Source organism: Rutilus rutilus (assembly GCF_951802725.1).
Source record: "Rutilus rutilus genome assembly, chromosome: 6".
In the NCBI taxonomy this organism is placed as follows: domain Eukaryota; kingdom Metazoa; phylum Chordata; class Actinopteri; order Cypriniformes; family Leuciscidae; genus Rutilus; species Rutilus rutilus.
In genome coordinates this window covers 1,914,031-1,938,401 of record NC_140214.1, presented here as the reverse complement: position 1 = coordinate 1,938,401, position 24,371 = coordinate 1,914,031, and the positions used below count along the sequence as shown (strand labels likewise).

The 24,371-nt window shown below is 33.3% G+C and overlaps 1 protein-coding gene across 3 annotated transcripts in view; it reads right to left on the bottom strand.

Moving 5' to 3' along the window:
* Nucleotides 1-480: 480 nt before the first annotated feature.
* tcf3a (transcription factor 3a) overlaps nucleotides 481-24,371 on the bottom strand; it is a 46,943-nt gene continuing 23,052 nt past the window's right edge. Inside the window, exons 9-21 of one of the 3 annotated variants that reach the window (XM_084410848.1) lie at nucleotides 21,680-21,779; nucleotides 20,354-20,454; nucleotides 17,308-17,452; nucleotides 16,645-16,703; nucleotides 15,838-15,916; nucleotides 15,636-15,712; nucleotides 14,689-14,859; nucleotides 13,713-13,800; nucleotides 12,365-12,500; nucleotides 10,874-11,109; nucleotides 7,965-7,988; nucleotides 1,796-1,915; nucleotides 560-1,194 (exon numbers count right to left, since the gene is read on the bottom strand). In XM_084410848.1, coding sequence (XP_084266974.1) covers nucleotides 1,803-1,915; nucleotides 7,965-7,988; nucleotides 10,874-11,109; nucleotides 12,365-12,500; nucleotides 13,713-13,800; nucleotides 14,689-14,859; nucleotides 15,636-15,712; nucleotides 15,838-15,916; nucleotides 16,645-16,703; nucleotides 17,308-17,452; nucleotides 20,354-20,454; nucleotides 21,680-21,779 — 1,329 coding nt within the window. In that variant the 3' untranslated portion in view covers nucleotides 560-1,194; nucleotides 1,796-1,802. Of the gene's footprint in view, nucleotides 1,195-1,795; nucleotides 1,916-4,983; nucleotides 5,214-7,964; nucleotides 7,989-10,873; nucleotides 11,110-12,364; nucleotides 12,501-13,712; nucleotides 13,801-14,688; nucleotides 14,860-15,635; nucleotides 15,713-15,837; nucleotides 15,917-16,644; nucleotides 16,704-17,307; nucleotides 17,453-20,353; nucleotides 20,455-21,679; nucleotides 21,780-24,371 lie in introns of all 3 variants that reach the window. The other 2 variants (XM_084410849.1, XM_084410850.1) reach the window with 2 other exon arrangements.

Sequence of the window (24,371 nt, the reverse complement as noted above, 5' to 3'; positions counted from 1 at the left end):
TTTTTTATGCACATATATATATAGTGTGTATACATGTACATACAAAAAATGTTGATGAATGTTTTAGCTATATATACATTTGTGTGTATGTATATATATATATATATATATATATATATATATATATATATATGTGTGTGTGTATATATATATATATATATATATATATATATACACACACAATATATATAAATTAAACATTTTATGTATATATACACATAAAAATGTTGATGTATATATTTTTCTTCAGATAAATGATATATATATATATATATATATATATATATATATATATATATTTCACCTGAGGAAAATTAAACACACACACACATATATATATATATAAATAAATTAAGAAAATTAAGACCTACATTTAAGATAATTACGATTTTTGTCCATAAGGTTTACTTGAGTTTTTTTAACGATTATAATTCTTAATTCATATTCTACTGTAACGTTTTTACAGTAAAAATAAATACTGTAATACAATGTTTTTTATTTAAATCAGCATAAAGGAACACTCCAATATGTATAATTTGTTTACATTGTTTTTTTTTTTCAGTATAATAACAATAATGATATAAATGTCAGTGAAAATGTCAATGCAAAAAAAAAAAAGAAAAAAGAAAAATTCAAAATATCTTTAAAAACAGGCCTAATTTTCTTTAAAGAAAAATATTTAGGTTTTAAAGGGTGAAACGTGACGGTTTTTGCGCGATTCGCGCATCCCCAAAAACAACGTGTATCAAAAATGCATTTCCTTCCAACATCTTAAACACAAAACGGTACAAAAAAGAAAGTTAAACTTGAATACATTTACTACAAAAAGAAGGAATCTGTTCCCACAGCGGAGCTTGACCTCTCGTTGAATAGCAAAGGCTCATGGGTCGGTGTGTGTATGTGTGTGTGTGTGTGTGTTTGTGTGCTATATAACAGCACACTGTAATTCTGACATCACTCCATCAACAGCAGGACGGTCCCGGGCCGTTTCTCACGGGTGATTTCCACCAATGGTCCATGAATGTGTGTGTTCGTGAGCCGAGCGAGCGGCTCGGGAAGTGTACTGTGTGTATGTGAGTCTTCCAACACATCTGTTTATAATATATAAATCAAGAATGTGTGTATGTGTGTGGACTCTGGAACAAGAACAGGAAGATAAGGCCACGTCGACGGAGAGATTCCTTACGTCAGGATCTGTCGAGAGCGAAAACAACAACAGCCGCGTCAGAAATGCATTCAAGATGTAAGCTGGTTTTCATTCATTCAGAGTAAAAACAGATTTCAACCGCAATGTTTGTTGTGGAAACTTAAAAGAGGAGCTATTATGCTTTTTTACATGTTTATTTTTCATGTTTGAGCATGAAAAAGAGTTACTCTATATCAGCTTCTCGGTTTCTGAACTCCCTGAAACGCCTCCATCGTATAGACAAACGGCTAGTAGTGACATCAGCGGCAATCCACCTGTCACTCAAGTGGCCACGCCCCTAATTATGCAGAAGGCTTAATATAATTTAAACGGATGAGTTATAAAACAATTCACCCTCCTCACAGTCGTCATGAAGGGCAAAATTAGCAATATAGACCAAAACCACTTTTTGGTCCAGGCTGTAAACATGTTTTTTTGTTAACATTTTGCCATATGTCTTGGAGTATCGCAATAATATCGTATTGTGAGTTCAGTACCGTGATCTGTATCGAATTGTAACATGAGGGCATTGTTACACCCATAATAAATGTATCTGCCAAATGCATGAATATAATAAATTAAACTACTATCTACCAGTCAGTCACACACCTGAATGTTACATGTGTCCGTGTCCGTCTCCACCCAGACCAGACAACATCTGAGGGTCTCCTGTGACCTTCTCCTCCTCTCTCCTCTTCAGACACGCCGCCTTCGGGTTCAGATTACGCTCTGAAGGACACAGGGATTCATGTCAGATATTAAAGTGAGCGTTTACTGTCAGATTACAGTGAAATGAAGCGGCTCACAGTCAAACAGCAGTGAAAGAGCTTTAAGAGTCACTTCTGAACTGATGGAAGAGCAAGAAACACAATGTGATTTAGACAAGTACGACATGATGCTAGAAAAAAAAAAAACACGTCTGGTTCATAATTCATTTTTATTACTGCAATGTGACTTTTTATACTAATATATATATATATATATATATATATATATATTTTTTTTATATATATACAATATTTAGATATTTTTTAAAAAGTATTTATTCATGACCAAAATATACAGTAAAGAGAATCTAATGACAATAACACTTAAGAATAATAGATTTTATTTATATATATATATAATAATAATAATAATAATAATAATATAATATAATATATATATATATATATATATATATATATATATATATATATATACACACAATTTTATTATAATACAATTAGAATTTTTACATTTCATTATTTTATTTAAAATGATTACATTTTTTATATTTAAAATAATATAACATTTAAATAATATATGCATAGAGTTATACATATTATATATATCCATATATATATGGTTACATATGGATATGTAATATCAAAATGCGGCTTGATTTTAACAAAGAAATATTTTCTTTTTGGGTGAAATATGACTTGTTTTTGTGAGATTCATTCCAACATTTTTTGTCGTTCCAATCATAATCAATCAGTCCAGTGCTTATCTTTGAAAGCAAATGTCGTCATCCTACTTGTGTACATCACGAAGCAGAGGGTGTACAACAGTGAGATGTTAAAGCTCAGCACACACACACACAAACAGAGGTTAGTGTAAGCGAGGAGAGAGCTCTCAGTAGCAGTGGTGTGTCTCGTGATTCTTGGCAGGACGTAGTGTTGTCAAAGTACCGACTTCGGCACCAAGTCGGTACTGAAATTAAAAAAATGTGACGCTTTGAGTGCTGTTGAGCAGAATCGTAAACTCCTCTGATTGGCCGTTGTGTTTATGAGCTCATCGGATATGTCTGTGATTGGCTACAATGATCAACACACGGAAGTGTTTGAAAGTGTTTTAAAAACGGGAGCGTTTGAAAGCACAAGCCGGACCGGTCCACTGATAGACGCCTGCTTTCAAACGCTGTTGACTGCTACTCCTCCTGGAGCTTTAACTCTACAACCTTCAAACTCAGACTAGACCTTCAGACTGTTATGAAGTTAGTTGCTATATCTTTTCTAACTGATCGGACTTACGGTTTTCCTAAAAATGACCACTAAAACTCTGAAAAAATCCCATTGACTTTCATTGGGGAATGTTCAAATGAGCAAGGACTGTTCAACCTCCAACTGTCAAAATTTTAATTTAAATTGCCAGAAGCCCATTAGATTCAATTAAACTACCATTCTATGTACTATTTCTAATCCACTGAGACTCAATTAAACTTATAAAATCTAAACTCATACACTTATAAACTCGAATTAACTTCTAAAATGAATTCATACAGTTATGAATTCTTAAACTCATAAATATACATCAATGACGCTCTTCAGCGTCTCCAGCATTGGTCTGATTATTCTGCCATCCCGCATGATTACATCGGTGACACCGGTTGCCAACTTCCCTTTTCACCTTTAAAAGCAGCAAGATGGATGGCAGATGTCTATTTGATTTGATTATTTGATTGCTTTTGATACTTGCTTATGTTTCTTTTCTGAATCATGACACTACAGCACATTACATTCCCATGCAATCACAGACATATCCGATGAGCTCGTGAACACAACGGTCAATCAGAGGCGTTTACGATTCCGCTCGACAGCGCTCAAGGCGTCACATTTTTTAAGTTTCAGTACCGACTTGGAACTTTACTATTGTTTGTTAGGGTGGAATCCTAACATTGGTTTTCCATTGGTTTGTTGATCTGGAATCTGGGGGTGCAAAAAAATCTAAACATTGAGAAAATCTCCTTTAAAGTTGTCCATTTATGTTCACGATTTTTGTGCATTCACTCACAAAAATATATGTTTAAAATATTTACTAATATTTACTAAATATCTTCATGGAACATGATCTTTACTTAATATCCAAATGATTTTTGGCACAAAAGAAAAATCGATAACTTTGAGCCGAATTTTGATTGATAATGTATTGTTGGCTATTGCCACAAATATATCCATGCAACTTGTTAACTGGTTTTGTGATCCAGGGTCACATATCCGACGAGCGCGTAAACACAGTCGCCAATCAGAGGAGTTTACATTTACATTTATTCATTTAGCAGATGCTTTTATCCAAAGCGACTTAAACAATAGAAGCAGTTAAACTAACAATAAGATAATATTTTTATTTGATATCTAATTTTTATTTTTTATATATAATATACAATTTATTATTCTAAATATAATTTAACAATTTTAAATAATAAACAAATTAAAATTTGAATTATATTATAATAAAATGTTATAGATATATATATATATATATATATATATATGTATGTATATGTATATATATATATATACAATTTTATATTTAAAATTTTAATTTATATATATACACATTTTAAATGCATATAATATTATTTAATAAAAAAATATTAAATATTTATTTAAAATAAAAATTATACAAATTCTAATTATTAAAAAAAAATTATATATATATATATATATATATATATATATATATATATATATATATATATATATATATATATATATATATATATATATATATATATATATAACTTATTTTATATATGCATATAATATATAAATAAAAGATAATTTAATCATTTTAATTAATGAAATTTAAAATGTAAATCTAACGCAGTACAAGTACTTTTTTTTTATTTTTTTATTAATAGATATAGAATAGAAGAGAGTGTTAGTATTAATGGATCAAGTGTTGCCGAAAGTTTACGATTTACGATCAAGTTTACGATTCCGCTCAGAGTCACATTTTTAAAACTTCAGTACTGAAATCGGTACTTTTGACAACTGTAGCCGGACGGTTTGTGTCCAGGTATGGTGTCCTACCTCGCACCTGCCTCTCCAGGCCCAGGATCACCTGCACGGCCTGCTGGAGGATGATGAGTTTAGTCTGAGCCTTGTCGCTCTTCAGGTGCGTCTGACACATGCGGCCCAGCTCCCTGAAGGCCTCGTTAATGTCCCGCACGCGCACGCGCTCGCGAGCGTTATTGGCCATGCGTCGCTCGCGCTCGCGCTGCTCCTTCTCCTCCGCCGTCAGACACTCCTCCGACACGCTGCTGCCGGGGGCAACCAGGCGCTCGTTAGACACCTCGTTAACTCATTTAGACTCTCGTTAAATCCATCCTACACATTCATGAACTGTGTTGGCTTCATTAAGTTGCAACGACTGAAGAACCTGTTTCATTACTGTAGATTTGCTCTGCATGGTTTCCAAACTCTCTGGATGAAGTATATCATTTTTATTTACTTTTTTTATTATTTAATATTATTAAATTATACTTGATATCTAGAACAATATTTACATTTTATAAAGTATTATATACATAAAAAAAAAAAAAAATTGTAATATATATATATATATATATACATATATATATATATATATATATATATATATATATATATATATATATATATATATATATGTGTGTATAATTTTATAGTTTTTATAGTTTTTAATTAAAATGATTAAATTATCAATAATATTTACATATATGCATATAAGAAATAAGTTATTTTATATATATATATATTTTTATAATTATATTATTATAATTATATTTTATATAATTTATAAATTGTTATAAAATTTGAATTTGCATGTTTTATTTTAAATAAATAAATAGTATTTAAAATGATATAATTTTTTATAAAATATAATATTATATACATGTAAAAATTATATATATATATATATATATATATATATAAAATGTAATTGTATTATAATATAATTCGAATTTTTATATTTTAATTGGTTTATTTAAAATCAATTAATTATATTTCGGATAATTAATTGTATATTGTATATAAAAATGTTGATAGAAAATGTAAATATTATAAATATAAATTATAACGTTTATATATAATATTAATACTATAATAGATATATTATAATATAATATTAATTAATAACATTAATAGTAAGTATTATTAATATTATACAGTAATATATACACACTTTTCCACAGCGTAAAAATTCCCTGCAGAACCCTAGTGTCATTACGCAAAACAAATCCTGTTGAACATTCGGATTCCAAAACCAGCATTCTGCTATATCTCAGAGCAATGCTGAGACGAACAGGAGGAGCCTGATTAAAACCAGTTAAACGAGGGATGACGAGGAGATCCAGCGGAGGAGAGGAGAGGAGAGCGGGACTGATCCTGAGCATCTCGCGTTCATCGGGAATCGACACGCACGCCGACGGGTGGATCACAGCGGCTGCGTTTACATGCACAACTTTAGTTTCAGTCGGACTGAATTCATTACGACTGATGAATCTGAATATAGTGTTTACATTTTTTCTTATTGTCGGTTTTCTTATTGAACTGGAAAAAAATGCATTTAAATTTGCAGCTCCTTCAGCCTGGAATAACCTTACAAAATAAGTGTAAACTCAGGTTTCATTGGACATTTTTAAAGTGATTTTGAAAGACTTCTGTTTTGTAGATGCTTTGCCTGACTAATGTATTGATTTACTTAATTTATTATAAAATTTTGCCTGTGTGTTTTCTATACATGTATGGATGAATGCTATTTGTTAAACCCACGCGAGTTGTGTTGCTGATAATCTTGGCCAGGACACTCTCGCAAAAGAGATTTTTAATCTCAATGTGCTTTCTTTCCTGGCAAAATAAAGGTAATAATAATAATAATAATAATAATAATAATAATAATAACAACAATAATCACAACATGAACGCTAAACGTGATCAGGTTGATGTGCGCATTTATATGTCACAAGCTTTAAATAGCAATTGATTTTTTGACATGCACGAATATACACAGTTTCCCGCTGTTTGTGCATATTAACCACTGTTATACATTGGTTATGTATTTGTTTTAAACAGCAGACTTAATATTTATCCATTTCTGGTCATAATTTGGAATAAATGAGCATATGAACAGTTGTGCCGCTGCTTATATTGATCACGCAGTAAAAATGCCCAAAACCAGTCGTCTGTGGATGAGAATCAGAATTTTACAATGACGGGAAACTCAACGTAAAGAACAGCTCGTTCTGCGCGTCATTCCGCTATTTCTACGTCATCGCACATGCGCAGCCCTTTCAGTTTCGGTTTTCAATCCGATCAAGTGTTTACATGTTCTCTTGATCGGATTAGAAAAGGAATAAACCTTCCCTTTCAATCGGATCGAGCTCAGTCGGATCGATTACATGAAGGCTTTTTTGAGCCGTCGATACGATTACCGACGGGTTACTTGTGTGCATGTAAACGTAGCGAGTGTCAGTGGGTTTCAGGAGGCCTGTGGGAACTGCCACGGAGCGAAAGAGCGCAAGTGACAGACGAGAGGACAGCAAGATGAGAGAGATGCACCGTCTGCCCAGAACCGAACAGAAACACACACTGCCACTGAGAGAGCCAGACAGAAGACAAGATGAGGTGAATGCGACTGTCTCATCGTAAACGCATCCCGCTGGTGAGATGCATTTATGCAGCATGAGACTAAAAAAACCTGCAAAGAAAAAAGGGCTGAAGAACAGATGGAGAGATGGGTAAAAGAAAAACAACCTGGCAAACAGAGGGTTAAACATGACATGCAAGCATTAATCAGATCGTTGCAATCCGAAAGCGACTAGAAGGGAAACACAAATGAACGTCGAATCTCCTAATCTGCGAGGTTAATGCCTGCGGAAGAAGCCTTTCAGAGCAGATCGAAGGGAGACGGACATGCAACAGTTAAAAGAAAGGAAACTATAAGATGTGTGAAGACAGATTTTAAAAGGATTGGTTGCATGCATTATGCATTATTAAAGGAATAATCAAAACCCCATCATTTACTCAACCCTCATGTCTCGCGTGTTTCTTTTCTGGAAAACAAAACGAGAGATTTATCAGGTTACTGACGCCTCTTTTCAACTAAAACATCAAAAATGACAAAAGAAGCACTTATAAGAGAGTCATAATAAGAGTCCAGACAAGAAGTGCACTATATTTCATGTCTTCTGAGGTCATGTGATCACTTTAACAGACTGAAATATTTTTGTCTTGAGATATTCACTGAAAAAAAATCTTGTTTGTTCATACTTGTCATGTCATATACATGTTTTGCACCAGTAGTTTAACTAAAACTATTAAAACATTTTTGTTAATTGAAATAAAATAAAATAAGAATAGATGAACAGCAAACTAAGAAAATGAAATGCTGCATTAGCAACTAACTGAAATAAGTTGAAGCGCTAGAATAACGATCCGGACATAAATGCCTAAAACTGAACTAAAACTAAAAACTGAGATAAAAATAAAATGACAAATGCACATGAAATTACTAAATTAATACTATTTTAAATTATTAAATTATAATTTACATGTATATAAAATTATATGCATATTAGAAATAAAAATGATATTTTATATATATATATATATATATATTATGAATTGAATAAAAAACCAATTTAAAATATTAAATATATATTTAAAAGAATATAAAAATGTAATATATGCATAAGAAAAAAAAGAAAAAAATTATATATATAATTTTATTAGAATTTTTATTTATTTTTTTTACACTTAAAATTAAACAATTTATATTTAAAATATTAACTTTTTTATATTATATTCATAAGAAAATTTTTTTGTATATATATATATATATATATATATATATATATATATATATATATATATATATATATATAAACATTTTACTACAAAATAATTAGAATATTACATTTTATATATTATTTATAAACATAAAAAAAAATACTAAAATACAGCCAAGTTTGACATCACAAATGTTTTTGTTTTGTTTTTTGTTTTTAGTGTTGTAGTAAATGTGAATGCATGACTGATGCACCAGAACGACAGACTTAAATTCAGGCCCGTTTCTCATACAAATACTATCATTCGACTTCAGAAGACTAGAAATATAGTGTTCAAGATATATGGGTTATACTTTCATTATGCTTTTTTGGGCTTGACAGTCCTTTGCTTAGGTTGAGTAAAAGAGGAAATTTACATGTTGGGCTGAACTAACTACTGCGACTAGCTTCAATCTTAGTTTGTTAGTTGCATGAATCTTGCAAGCAGACAGAAAATGTGAAGGGATGAAATGACAGATGACAGAATCGCATGCAGAAAGTGCAGACAGTCCCACAATCACCCTAAACAGACGCCTGTGTGGGCCGGGGGAGGGGGGGATCACGACCGAGATTAATCTGGTGCATGATCATTACTAAAAGAAAATGTTCTGGGGTTTAATGCAACTTGGTTGGCTGTTTCTAGGGCGTATTTTTCAGGCAAGACACCACAGGTGAAAAAAAACAAAAACGAATAGATATCACTATACTTTAATTATTGCAAACATTTGTTTTACAACTCGTTTAAATATGCAAATGATGCATTATCTAATCGGGCCCTATGATATCGTCATTTCAAACACAGAAACTCAAAGGTCTTCACGGCAACCCGTCAAAATAAAAGTTCAGTTTAACTTGAAGAAATTGTGACAGAAATATATTGTATATTGTATAATATATTGTTGTACAGTAGAATTTAGCTATGTCTCAATGTAATAATAATACTAACACTATTAAGAATCATAATAACAAGAAAATAATTTTTTCAAAGGAATACATTTTTCTTCCATGTTTTAATTCTAAAAAACACACTTAATTTCATGATTAAAAGATTTAAATGAATGTTTTATGCCTTCATTTGATTGTCAGAAAAATTTAAATACGAAAAAAATTCATAGAATAAAAAAAAGTTTAAAAAGTATTAAAGTGCTGTTTTTATGAATTCAATTAATTAGACATGCTTTTTGATTATTATAAAATTAGTTAAACCGTTAAAATGTCGTTAAAAGAGTCCATAAAACTTAACTGAATTTGAGAAGAAAACAAATGAAACATATTTCATAGGGCCCTAAACAAGTAATTGTTGTTCGACTTTTAATAAATTGTTGTTAAATTGAATAAGTTTCATGATTTCTATCAATTAGACAAGTTTTTTTTTTACCAAAAATTAAGACGGATTTCATAGTCGAATTAAATATGCACTGATTTGCATACATTTCCAGAACAGAAATCCAAACATTATATAAAGCCAGGTTCAAAATCATTTCATGTTTGATTTTGGATTTTAATCATTGAATAAATAAAATTACAGTCAACAGACTTAGAAAAAATAGGAATAAAATACGATATAAATCAGGCGAATGATATACGAAAAATCAGTTCAGAATATCCAGAATAAAACTGTAACGTCTGGTGTGTGTAAGGAGATTTCTAACTTAAACTCGCTGCCTGTAAAAATAACGATTGCAATTGAAATCTACAGTGGCAAATAGATAAAGTGCAATGAAATAATGTATTATTTACACGTAATGAAAAGCCAAACAGCTCATAAATAATAATACAAATATTTTGGATGGTTTCCTTCCACGAGTCTGAAACGACACGTTATGAAGATATGGATTGTAACTGAAATCTACAGACGCAAATAGATAAAGTGCAATAAAATTATGTATTTTGTTATGAAAAGTTGCACGAAGATCAATGCACGAAAAACGCTTTTAGCCTGTAGTGTCTTGCCTTTTTGCCCCCAAAACATCATGCATTTAAATCCCTCATGCAACAACTCCGTCGTCCTCCCCTCGCGACCCAATCAGGCGTTCGGACCACAGACAAGATCTCCGCGGCTCTGCTGGTTCTCACTGATCGGAGGTCAGAGGTCAGTCGCTCACACTGACCTCGCACTTGTTGCTCCAGGTTGAGAATAACGTTTACGGCCTGGTGAAGGATGAGCAGTTTGGTCTGAGGTTTCTCATTGCTCAGGTGCAGCTGGCACATGCGGCCCAGCTCTTTGAAGGCCTCGTTGATGTCGCGCACGCGCAAACGCTCACGGGCGTTATTGGCCACGCGCCGCTCTTTCTCCCGCTCCGCCTTCACCTCCACCGGCAAGTCCTCGTCATCCTCGTCTTCTTGACTTCATGGGTCAGAGGAACAAAGGGGTGAGAAGGGGTCACAGGTAAAACAATCAAGGCAGCGAGTCGTGTTCTCAGCGTTACCTTGCGTCAGTGTTTTACAAATCGACCAATCAGAAGCTGCTGGAAGTGGGATTTGCAAGTAAATGGAGTATGCAAGTGTAATGTTTAACTGCCGGTCAAAAGATTAGAGTAATTATGATTTTTACATGTTTTTGAAAGGCTCTACTGCTCACCAAGGCTGCTTTTATTTGATCAAAAACACAGTAAAATTTTTTATTTATTCCTCATCATCCTCGTCTTCTTCATGGGTCAGAGGAACAAAGGGAAGGTAAAACAAATCACCTATTACCTTGCGTCAGAGTTTTAAAAATGGACCAATCAGAGGCTGCTGGAAGTGGGAGTGGCAAGTAAATCGAGTATGCGAGAGTAACTGCTATAAACTACCGAATAATTATGACTTTTACATGTTTTTGAAAGGCTCTTCTTCTCACCAGGGCTGCTTTGATTGGATAATAAAAATACAGTAAAAAAATTTGAAATATTATTAGAATAAAAAAAAAAAACATTTCTATGTGAATATACAGTAAAGTGTAATTTATTCCTGTGATCAAAGCTGAATTTTCAGCATCATTACTCCAGTCTTCAGTGTCACATGATCCTTCACAAATCACTCTAATATGATGATTTGCTGCTCAAGAAACATTTATGATTATTAACAGTGTTGAAAACTGCTTCATATTTTTGGGGAGATCGTGATAAACTACTACTCAAAAGTTTGGGGTACTAAATATTAAAAAGAAAAAAGAAAGAAAATAAATTAATGCTTTTATTCAGCAAGGACACATAAAAAAAAAAAAAAAAAAACCAGATTGTTCTTTTGAACTTTCTATTCATCAAAGAATCCTGAATACACAAAAATATGAAGCAGTTTTTAACATTGATAATAATCATAAATGTTTCTTGAGCATCAAATCATCATATTAGAATGATTTCTGAAGGATCATGTGACACTGAAGACGATGCTGAAAATTCAGCTTTGATCACAGGAATAAATTACACTTTACTATATATTCACATAGAAAACAGCTGATTTACATTGCAATAATATTTCACAGTATTTTTGATCAGATAAATGCAGCCTCGGTGAGCAGAAGAGGCTCTTTGAAAAACATGTAAAAATCATAATTATTCCAAATATTTGACAGGTAGTGTGTATTTATATTCCCATGTGTTTAACTGGAGGTGCACAGATACCTCGATCTCGTACAGCTTTTCCCGTCTTTCTTCTCGTCGTCTGATCGATCTCCAATAGACAGGTTCTCGTCATCTTCCCTATCTTCCCGCTTTATATCCGAGTTGGAGGAGTGAGAGGAGCGAGGCAGAGAAAGACCTGACACACACACACATGAAGGGATTAGCAACAGAAAAGCACACAGTGTGACAGCAGCACTGTGGAAACATCCTGTAAAGGGGATGAGTTAAAGTTCTTGGATGGTAAATTTAGACTCACTGTGATTAGTATGGAAGTAAAATAATGACAAATGTTTTTGAAAGAAAAAAGCTTGTTGGACTGCACTAATTGAAAATGCATTGCATTAACCGTGCGTGCATTTTAATGCATTGTATTTTTAGGGCTTGCATTTGTATGGGCTGAAATTCAACATGGTTGAATATTTAAACATTTCAATGCAATGCATATTTTTTTCAATTAGTGCAATTCAACACGTTTTTTTGTTTCAAAAACATGTCATTATTTTACTTCCATAAATAAGACAAAAATTAGAGTTACTGTGTTGCTTTCAAAACATGAATTGCTCTGTTTGAGCTGCCCGAGATCAGGACGAGACTTCAAGTCTATCTTTCTTTTTGTAAACCTTGTGTTTTTGCCACATTGTTTTACATTTACATTAGTGATGCACCAAAATTATAATTTTTATACTGAAAACAAAATTAAACTTTATTTAACGATCAATTAGTTAATAAAATGTAATAATAAAAACACTGTTGTATACACACTTATAAAACTGCCTTACATGCAATTTAAATCAATTATATAATTATGTTTCTACTAGAATTCATTGTTAAATAACAGCATTGTTTTCATATAAAACAAAGACAGGTTAAGTACAAATATAATGATTAGGTAATATAGTGCATATATTTTTTAAATGCTCCTCTCTAAGGTTATATTTCTCTAGTAGACTAACTGGTTTATGGTAATTGAATGGCTTTTTGGAGTAAATGTGAAACCATTTTGGTCTTTTTAAATTTTTCTGGTTGCTGAAATTTCAATGCATCACTAATTTACATTTATGCATTTGGCAGCCACTTTTATCCAAAGCAACTTGCGCTACATGCAAGGTTTACATTTTATTTTGTATCGGTTCATGCATTCGCTTGGGATCGAACCCATGAACTTTGCATTGCGAACACTATTTTTGAGCCACAGGAAAGCTTTATGAGTTGCATCTGAAAAGCATGAATGCTACAAAAAAATCTTGCAACATGCTTGTCCATTAAAATGCACAAAGCACATGATTTATGAATATAAATCAATCCAATGTAACAAACTGAGCATTTTGATTCAAAGAGATGCACTGACTGGTAAAGACGTCGGACTGAGAAGTGGGCGGAGCCTGATGGTGTCCTTGCAGTGGTAAACCTGCCGCGTCATCACTGAGACTTTGCATCTAGAGAAAAGAGCAGGAGAAGGGTTCATACACACACACTGATAGTGCGCATCTGCCGTATCACTATATCAGGACGTGACCTTCATCTGAGAGTCAGCATTTCAATATTTCATTTTGGAAGATTATCGTCAGATGCACACAGAAACTCAAAGGTTTTCACTATAACCTGTCAAAATAAAAGTCTGGTTTAACTTGGTTTAAGAAATATATAACTATTGTACAGCAGAATGCACTTCAATTCAATTCAATTCAATTCAATTCAAATTTATTTGTATAGCGCTTTTCACAATACATATTGTTTCAAAGCAGCTTTACAGAACTTCTCAAAGTATTTATAACAATAATAGTTTATTAAAACATTATTTAATGAATATCAGACCATTTTTCATTCATTTGAACAGTAGTCCTGTTGTGTAGTGGTTTGCTTGCCAAAAAACAAGATTACTTAAATTGTTAAAGTTATGCATTATTTTGATTACCAGGTTTTAATAATAAATTCATATTAAATCATATAAAACACAGAAAATGTCAAACATTTCATAGGGTACTATTATTTAAAAAAAAAAAAAAAAAAAAATTTAAGTATTAAATTCTTAAAGCTTTATGAATTCAATTAATCAAACAGTTTTTGCGGAATCTTAAAAAAATGTTTGGGGGTGAACGGATTACATGGAGCCCTAATAATGTTATTTCTGTTCAACATTGAATAAATTGTTGTTAAATTATCGAAGTTTCATGATTTCAATTAATTACACATGATTTTTGATTTGTAAAATGTATTTTAACCATTAAAATGGAATCTTAATGAAACAGAATTTGGGGGAATATAAAATGTCACGGATCTCGCTCAGGTTTGAAACAGAGCCAGGGTAATAGGTGAACTCTCACCAGGCCCGGCAGACGGCTGACGAGCCCGAAGGCCTGACTGAGGGAGCCCAGGGCCGCGGCACCAGCCGGAAGTCCAGAGACGGCTGCGCTCAGTAAACTGTGCATGTCTGAGCCGACAGCATGGTTCCTCAACACATGAAGCGCTTCACCCAGACGGTCATCCATCTTACTCTGCAAAGAAGACAAATTACTCATAGCACCACAGAGGCAAAGTTTATCAAATGCACAAGACAGTATGCAACTGTGATTGTCAATGAAAATGTTATTTATTTATATACAGGCACAGATATACACATACATGCATACACAGATACACAAATACATGCATGCATGCACAGATACACACATGCACGCATACACAGATACACACATGTATGCATACACAGATACACAGATACACACATGCATGCATACACACATGCATGCATACACAGATACACACATGCATGCATACACAGATACACACATGCATGCATACACAGATACACACATGCATGCATACAAAAATATACACACGCATGCATACACAGATACACACATGCATGCATACACAGATACACACATGCATGCATACACAGATATACACATGCATACACAGATACACACATGCATGCATACAAAAATATACACATGCATGCATACACAGATACACGCATGCATACAGATACACACATGCATGCATACACGGATACACACATGCATGCATACAAAAATATAAACATGCATACACAGAAACACACACGCGTGCATATACCCAGATATACACATGCGTGCATACACTGATATACACATGCGTGCATACACTGATATACACAAGCGTGCATACACTGATACACACGCATGCATACACTGATACACACAGGCTTGCATACACATATGCATGCATATATCCTGTGCAACACAGCAAAATCTCTAGTCTTGATAAATGGTGACACAGTTGAACATACCGGTGCCTGCAGTCCTGTCTCAAATCCAGGCGATGGAGCAGGCTGAGAAGAACCTTTGGGCCACTGAGATGCAGAGGCTAAAGACACAAACACAGAAGTCAATAAAGCCCAGTGCAGCCCGGCTGAAACGCAGCTGACAGCGTCGCACAGCAGATGGCACCACAGAGCCATTTACACAGGGAAAAAGCTTCAGGAAACCCACCAGCAACATTTGAAGGAGAGCCCACGGGGGTGGAAGGGGTCGAGGAGAAGCTGTTGCCGTTATTGTCAGAGGGATATATCTAAAAACGACAAGAGACAATATTAATTAAAGGGTTGAACTGTAAGAGATCTGTAATTTCTGTGTTTATCACAGAGTTATTTTTAAAACATCACCCAAATATCTTATAACAATGCAATTCCAGAAACATTTATAAACCACTAGATTATAGGGGTGTAACGATTCCCTCATGTCACGATTCGACACAGATCACGATACGATATTGCGATACTCCAAGACATATGATAAAATGTTAACAAAAAATGTACTGTTGATTAAAATGCTGAATTTGATATTGCATTGTGGGTGTAAATGAATAGACTTGGTGCTGAAACCCAATGCAGGACAATAGAGACGCCAGAATAACAATATTCATGATACTGAAGCTGAAAACACAGAATTATTTTAGATGAATATGTTTGCACTCTTTCACTGATTAGATATATTTAAAATAATGAAATCCACTTTTTACTGCTAACATACGACATTTGGCATTATCAGGACCCACAAATATTCCCCCATTGCATTATTATACATTATATTCAACATTATATATAGTAGTTTAATGTAGAACTGGCACTAAAACTCTGCAAACCTGAATTTTTTCCTCACACAGAAATGTTCATTTTGGGTGAGTTATACACAATACAGATTGATGCATTTTTGCATTGCGATATATAGTGACACGATATATTGTTACACCCCTACTAGTTTATCATCATATTAAACTGTAAATGATGCCAAACTCACCGAAGCAAGAGCTTTTCCGATCTCTGCGCCCGAGCTCCCTGCGTTTCCACCTCTGTTTACTGTATTGAGACAGATAGATAGACAGATAGAGAGATAGATAGAGAGACAGATAGATAGATAGAGAGATAGAAAGATAGAGAGATAGATAGAGAGATAGATAGAGACAGATAGATAGATAGAGAGATAGATAGACAGATAGATAGATAGAGAGATAGAGTGATAGACAGATAGAGAGATAGATAGAGAGATAGATAGAGAGATAGATAGATAGATAGAGAGATAGAGTGATAGACAGATAGATAGATAGAGAGATAGATAGACAGATAGATAGATAGAGAGATAGATAGAGAGATAGAGTGATAGACAGATAGATAGAGAGATAGATAGAGAGATAGATAGAGAGATAGATAGAGAGACAGATAGATAGAGAGATAGATAGAGAGATAGAGAGATAGATAGTTTTATTTAATGCCATGTCAGCATCTAAGGCTATTTCAAGGCAAAAAAAATTAAATTACAAAAATACAAATATCATATAAATACAATAAAACCAAGCAAAGAAACACAACAAGTCATATTATACCATTTGTTTTGTATTGACAGAGAATGAAGCTCATGTTTACGGGTCACCGCAGTAAAGCTCTGGTTGTGCTCGAGTCTTACCCATGATGCTGTCGCTCCCGTTTATGGGCGGCGTGTGGTTGGGAACGCCGTAACCAGCAGAAGTGGAGTGAAAGCTGGAGGGAATATTGACCTCGCTCCCGTGGAGAGGGTAGTTCTGCGGCGACAGGGGCAAAGGCTGGCGCTTCTGCACACCAAACACACACACACAAAATTATTATTCATTAGCATGTGGCAAATGTGTCACGTTATCTAACACCGTGTCCTAACCAGACGCGATAAGATTCCAGCGACAAATAATGTGTCTGTCCACACTAGACGCGACGCGACTGCGAGATGCGTCAAAAACAGCCAATCAGAACAGCACATGGGCGGAGTCAGCCAATCAGAACAGCGTGTGGGCGGAGTCTCGCGGCACCAGAGAATAATCTTGACGGCACTCGCAAGAAAATGGATAAGTCGCTACATAATCAAATTCACAAATATTACACCATTTAAACATTATTAAAAATGCATAGGCTACTGAGTTACTAAAACAATCTTTGTCAAAGAATACACTTGTTTGTTCACAGTTTGAACGTTCTTGTTTCCATTTGTTTAATTTCAAGATCTGAGGTGAATTATCCACTGTTGCTTTTACAGCCACAAAGCTGGAGCACTAAATGATATTCAGAGTCACATTTCACGCTTTTAACATTAAATAAAGCACATAAACAGCACCTGAGATTATCATCGCCACACTTTGTGTTTGTTGTTCCAGCCGCGACGTCGCAGAAAAATAGAAACCGTTACTAAAATTGTATCGCCGCGTTTCGCCGGCTGGTTAGGACAAACACTCTGATTAACATTGAGTTCATGTAGCATTTTGATTGGTTGACACCATGCAGCATTTTATTTCAAACACCATCTGTTGCGGTGCGTGCAGGAACAGTTGTTTGTTACTCGAATCTCGAATACAAAAATATGGCGATAGACCGACGACGAGGTTCAGGCTTTATTAAGCTTATATTCAGAGAATGAAATCCAGTCACACACAGTCCTACGTCACCAGTCTAATTTGCCTAATCTTTACGGTACTTTAAACCGCGGTGGAAATGCAGACAGCAACAGGTCTGGGGGAAAAAAGATCCTGGGACAAATTCTTTCGAGTAATTTCGGTGGAAATGCGGCTTATCTGGACATTTGAGACCCGACCCAAGGACTTTGAATTTGCCAAAACTGTTTTCTTTCTTTCTTTTTCACAACCTCTGCCCGTGACTTTTATAAATAAAACAGCTTCGCTACTGAAAGCTACATTATATTTCTCAGCAATGAGGTGATAACTTCGCTGTAATTAATTAAACCAACACCGTTTTGCGGCGACAGGGGCAAAGATTGGCACATATGCACATGAAACACACACAGTTTAAAATGAATGTATATATGTGTGTGTGTGTGTGTGTGTGTGTGTGTGTGTGTGTGTGTGTGTGTGTGTGTGTGTGTGTGTGTGTGTATATTGTAATATGTTAGTATGTCTTTCAGGAGATTTTAACTCCTGCCGGGCTGTAGTTTAAAAAAGTAAGAACTTGTTCTTAAGTGACTTGCCTGGTTAAATAAAGGTTAACTAACTAAATAAGACACAAAATTATTCGTGAGCACATGGCAAATTGTATCTATTTATCATCCGGATCTGGTGCTGCCAGAAAGCCATTCAGACATTAGAAACATTCGATTGCTTTTCCACATGCGGTAATTAACTGCATTTTTTTCCCTGTGGTCTCTGACTCATCAGAAAGGGAAAAGAAAACATGGAAATAGGTCCTGATGACATCATCTCTAAGTTTCAGACACTTTATCACAGATGTAGATATGCAGGACATTGATACATTTAATAAATTAACCTCACTTTACGGTTCCGGAACGCTCCTATTTAACGCAATATTTTATATAAACACCACAATTTGTCAAAAAAAAAAGTAAGTTCCCAAAACAATGAGGTGAACATTTAACAATTAACTGCATGATTTCTGTGGTCTCTGGATCATTAGAGAGGGGGCAAAAAACAAAGATGATGTCATCAGGACCCATTTCCACGTTTCAGAAACTTGGTCACAGATGTAGAAACCTGCATTTAATGAATATACAGTACATTGATACATTTAATAAATGACACTTTATGGTTCCAGAACGCTCCTATTTAACTCAATATATTATATAAACGACACAATTTTGTCAATATATATTTTTTACGAAGTTCCCAAAACAATGTGGTGAATATTTAACAATTAACTGCATGATTTCTGTGTCTCCTGACCTAATGAATCAAAGATCAGGTTTTAGAAACTTGATCACAGATCGAAACACACACAGAAATTTGCATTTAATTTATATTCAGCTTATTTAATAATAAATTAACTTTCACTTTGTTACAGAATGCTCCATTTTACTCAATATTAGTTCTTCCCAAATCAATTAATCAAATTTAACATAAAAGTTTGTTTATTTAATATATGCGTGTATAAATATATACATGCACACACACACATGTATGTAATCAATATTCATTCATTTATTCATGTATTTATTTATTTATTTATGTATTTATGTATGTATGTATGCATGTATGTATGTAATATAAACAATTAAGTAACACTTTACAATAAGGTTTCATTTGTTAACATGATCTAACATTAATAAATGCTTTGAAAATATCTTGCTCATGTTATCTAATGCGCTAACTTATGTTGACAAATGAAACCTCACTGTAAAGTGGTACCAACAATACATTAATTTAATAAAAATTCAATTTAATGAAGTTCTCAAAACAATGTGGTGAAAATTTTTCTCTTTTTTGAGCTTCACATTAATAAACAAGAACATAACAGTATCAATGTTGCAAAGTTCTTCAATTTGATCTGTAATGCAGATTCAGCTCAGATTTGATGTGTGAATAATGCGAAGTTCATTAGATATGAAGCAAACTCAACGAACTACAGAAGATAAGAGTCATTATTCAGGTCAAGCATTTGTCTTCAGTATCGTGCAGTCCTGGTTCAAGCACATTAGAAATAGTGAGTTGTAAGACTGAGTGCAGTTCTTCGAGGCTCACCTGTGGGTTTATGGAGGAGAACGGGGCCGGCTGACCGATGTGCGGCGAGTTACTCATGACCGGAGGATAACCGGACTGACCCCAGTGCTCCGGCAGGCCATCTGAGAAAACAACACCCTTTCATCAGTGCTCGTTATTCATGGCAAAACGTGGAAATACAAATGAAACCGTCTGGAAGAGTAACTGGAAAATTCAGCCCTTATATAATCATCAAATATATGGATGTGAAGTGCTGAGAGTGTACATTATACTGAGAGATAGAAAACTAGAATAGATAAGAAATATTAGAACATATGAAAAACGGGTTTGGCGTCAAATATTTGATTATTTTTAATAATCACTTCCTTAGATTTTACATCTACCTTAATATTTACGTATTTAAATAGTCTAACATGGATTGAAACACACAATCTGAGCCAAATATGAACAATTGGAAAAGCCTACTGTAAAAACTTTAAAATCAATTAATTTAAATACATTTATTAAATTAAATGTGAATTATTAAAACTAGAATAGATAAGAAATATTAGTACATATGAAAAACGGGTTTGGCGTCAAATATTTGACAACAGAAGATTATTTTTAATAATCACTGCCTTAGATTTTACATCTACCTTAATATTTATGTATTTAAATAGTCGTGACATGAATTGAAACACACAATGAGATAAATATGAACAATTGGAAAAGCCTACTGTAAAAACTTTAACTCAATTTATTTAAATACATTTATTGAATTAAATGTGAATTATTAACCAGGTGTATTGTTTTCCATTACATTTAGATAAGATAATAAATATGATGTTTATTTAAAAATGCATGTAGCAATCAAGCGATAAATAAGTTTAAAAAAATAAACTTATTTAAAAAAAAAAATTATATAAACATAAAAACTCATTAAAATAAAAAATAAAAATCAACAATCAATTAGATGATCTGGGTTTTGTTGGGAAAATTACCAAAAATAATAAACTAATTAAAAAAAGAATATTAAGATTGCAAAATAAATAAATAAATATAATCAGCAAAAAAACAGTCTTCGGTCGCCTTTAGTTTAGGGTCCAGTTCTCACTATTATCCACGACTTTTGCCTCAATAAACTCATAATTACTGCTTATTAACAGTTAGTAAGCTATTTGTTAAGTTTAGGTATTGGGTTTGATTAGAGTTAAATATGTTCATGCAGAATAAGGCATTAATATGTGCTTTACAAGTACTAATGAACAACCAATATCCTAGTAATTTGCACGCTAATAAACATCTAGTTAATAGCTAGAATTGGACCCTAAACTAAAGTGTTGCTCGATCTCCTGTGTGTTCGCATACCTTGCATGTTAAAAAAGCCTGGATAAAGGTTTCCCGCTTTAGATCCGGGGTATCCGGCGCCGTCCTGGTTGTAGTCGTCGCCGGTGGAGCCTGGATAGGCCTGCCAAGCAGAGGAAGGGAAAGCTGGGATTTAGGTCACGAGGATGCGATGTGGAATCGTCCAGAAGATGTGGTTCTGCTTTAGGCCACAGTATGTGTGCATGTGCAATAAATTAGGAAACATTCATCGGAGATCAGAGAACGAATCCTGACTCCAGGGAAAGAACAAAATGACCAAACCGACTACAACAACACGTCAATGGTTAAGAGTTACCGTAAATATGACACTACTATATATTTATACATTTATTACATTTACACTACTGGTCAAAAGTTTTAGATCGGTAAGATTTTTTTATGTTTTTAAAAGAAGTCTCTTCTGCTCACCAAGGCTGCATTTATTTGATAAAAAAAAAAATAATTATTGCGAAATATTATGACAATTAAAATTTTCTATTGATCAAAGCTGAATTTTCAGCATCATTACTCCAGTCTTCAGTGTCACATGATCCTTCAGAAATCACTCTAATATGATGATTTGATGCTCAAGAAACATTTATGATTATTATCAGTGTTGAAAACCGTTGTGTACAATTTTTTTTTCAAAATTCTTTGATGAATAGAAAGTTCAAAAGAAACTTTTTTAATATTTTCTAACATTATAAATGTCTTTACTGTCACTTTTGATCAGTTTAACTCATCCTTGATGAATAAAAGTATTGATTTATTTTATTTCTTTCCCCAAAAAATAAAATTTAAATTCTTACTGACCCCAAACTTATGAACAGCAGTGTTTAATGTTACACAAGCTTTAGATTTCAGATAAATGCTGTTCTTTTCAACTTTCTATTCATCATAGCATGAAATAAAATTGTAAAAAACTGTTTCCAACATCGATAATCACAATAAATGTTTCTTCATTAGAATGATTTGTGAAGGATCATGTGACACTGAAGACTGGAGTAATGATGCTGAAAATTCAGCTTTGATCACAGGATATAAATTACACTTTACTATATATTCACATAGAAAACAGATGATTTACATTACAATAATATTTCACAATATGACTCTTTTTGTTTGTATTTTTAATCAAATAAATGCAGCCTTGGTGAGCAGAAGAGACTATCTGAAACTAGACTATCTAGACGATCTAAAACGTTTGACCGGTAGTGTATATGCATGTATGTATGTATGTATGTATATATATATATATTCTTTTTTTTCTTCTCCAAGTTATAAATGTTTATATATTTACATTTGCCACTTGACAAGTGCTAAGTTCAGGCACGATTAAGGATGAGTAGGGCCCTATTTTATGCCTTGATTCCTGAATCCAGGCATAAAAACAGAATTGATTGTATAACTTTGATAAATTTGACAAATCTTGGATGAATAAATCAAAAGCAGGTCAGTACACTTAAATTAAAATAGACTAGTGTCTATAGACTAGTGTCTGTGAAGTTTATTTAATTTTGTATGATTAAAAGCTAAATTAACTGAATGTTTTATCACTTAATTTGATTGCCAGAAAAATTTAAACACAATTTTTTTTAATTGATTCTTAAATCATTGATTATTAAAATGTTATTAAACCATTAAAATTGAATCCAGAAAATGTAAAACAAAAAAACAGAATTTGGTAAAAAAAAATAAAAATAAAAAATAAAAGTATTTCATAGGGTCCTAAATATGTAATTTATTTAAAAAGTGTAATAAATTGTTGTTAAATTGTATAAGTTTCATGATTTTAATTAATTAGATATGCTTTTTGATCACTAAAATGTACTTTAACCATTAAAATGTGAGTCCAAAAAAAAAAAAAAAAAAAAATCTAGAAAAATTAGAACGGAAAAAACTAAATATGGGAAAAAATAAAGCTGATTTCATAGATGAGTCACAATGAGAGATTAAACTAGCATTTTGTTGCGCTCCATGTTCAACGCTTTAAATAATAATACTAATATTCAAGTGTCTAAGCATCTGATCAGGGTTTGATTAAACCGATATAACTAGTAGTCCCTAGTTGGCGTTAACAAAGGCATCATGTAAAAAAACGCTGTATACATTTTGTTTTTCACCGATACTATACAAATGACAAAGCACGCCTGTCTAGACATCAAAGGGTGCTAATATCATGAACATGTGACCGAATTACGAGCCAATTAAACAACAAAGGGGTCAAACACAAGCAACGCTCCAGTGATTGGATGTCAGTGACAGTAAAAATCCAAAGAAAATAAATAAACGGCACAAAATAGGAGAAGAGATGCCGAAGATGATGCATGCACACGAGAAAGACAGAAAGAAAGAAAGAAAGAAAGAGAGAGAGAGAGAGAGAAAGAGATGCATTCCCAATTACAGAGCCATCTGCCCATTCCTGGAGGCCGGCCAACACCGCAGACAGCTGGAGACGCATGGAGAGAACGAGGAGGGAAAAATGAAAGGAAAGAGAAATAGATGAGGACAGGGAGAATAAAAATAGAGGGACTATTTGAGGGCCGTAGAGACAATAAGAGCAGTGTTAAGAACAGTAGTGCAGTAACCGGGGCATACGCGGACAAAACTGATGAGCTTACAGGAAAATATACCAGTGCAATTTCTTTGAGATGCTGCTCTAGTTTTATATATAATATGAATCAGTTTTCAATTT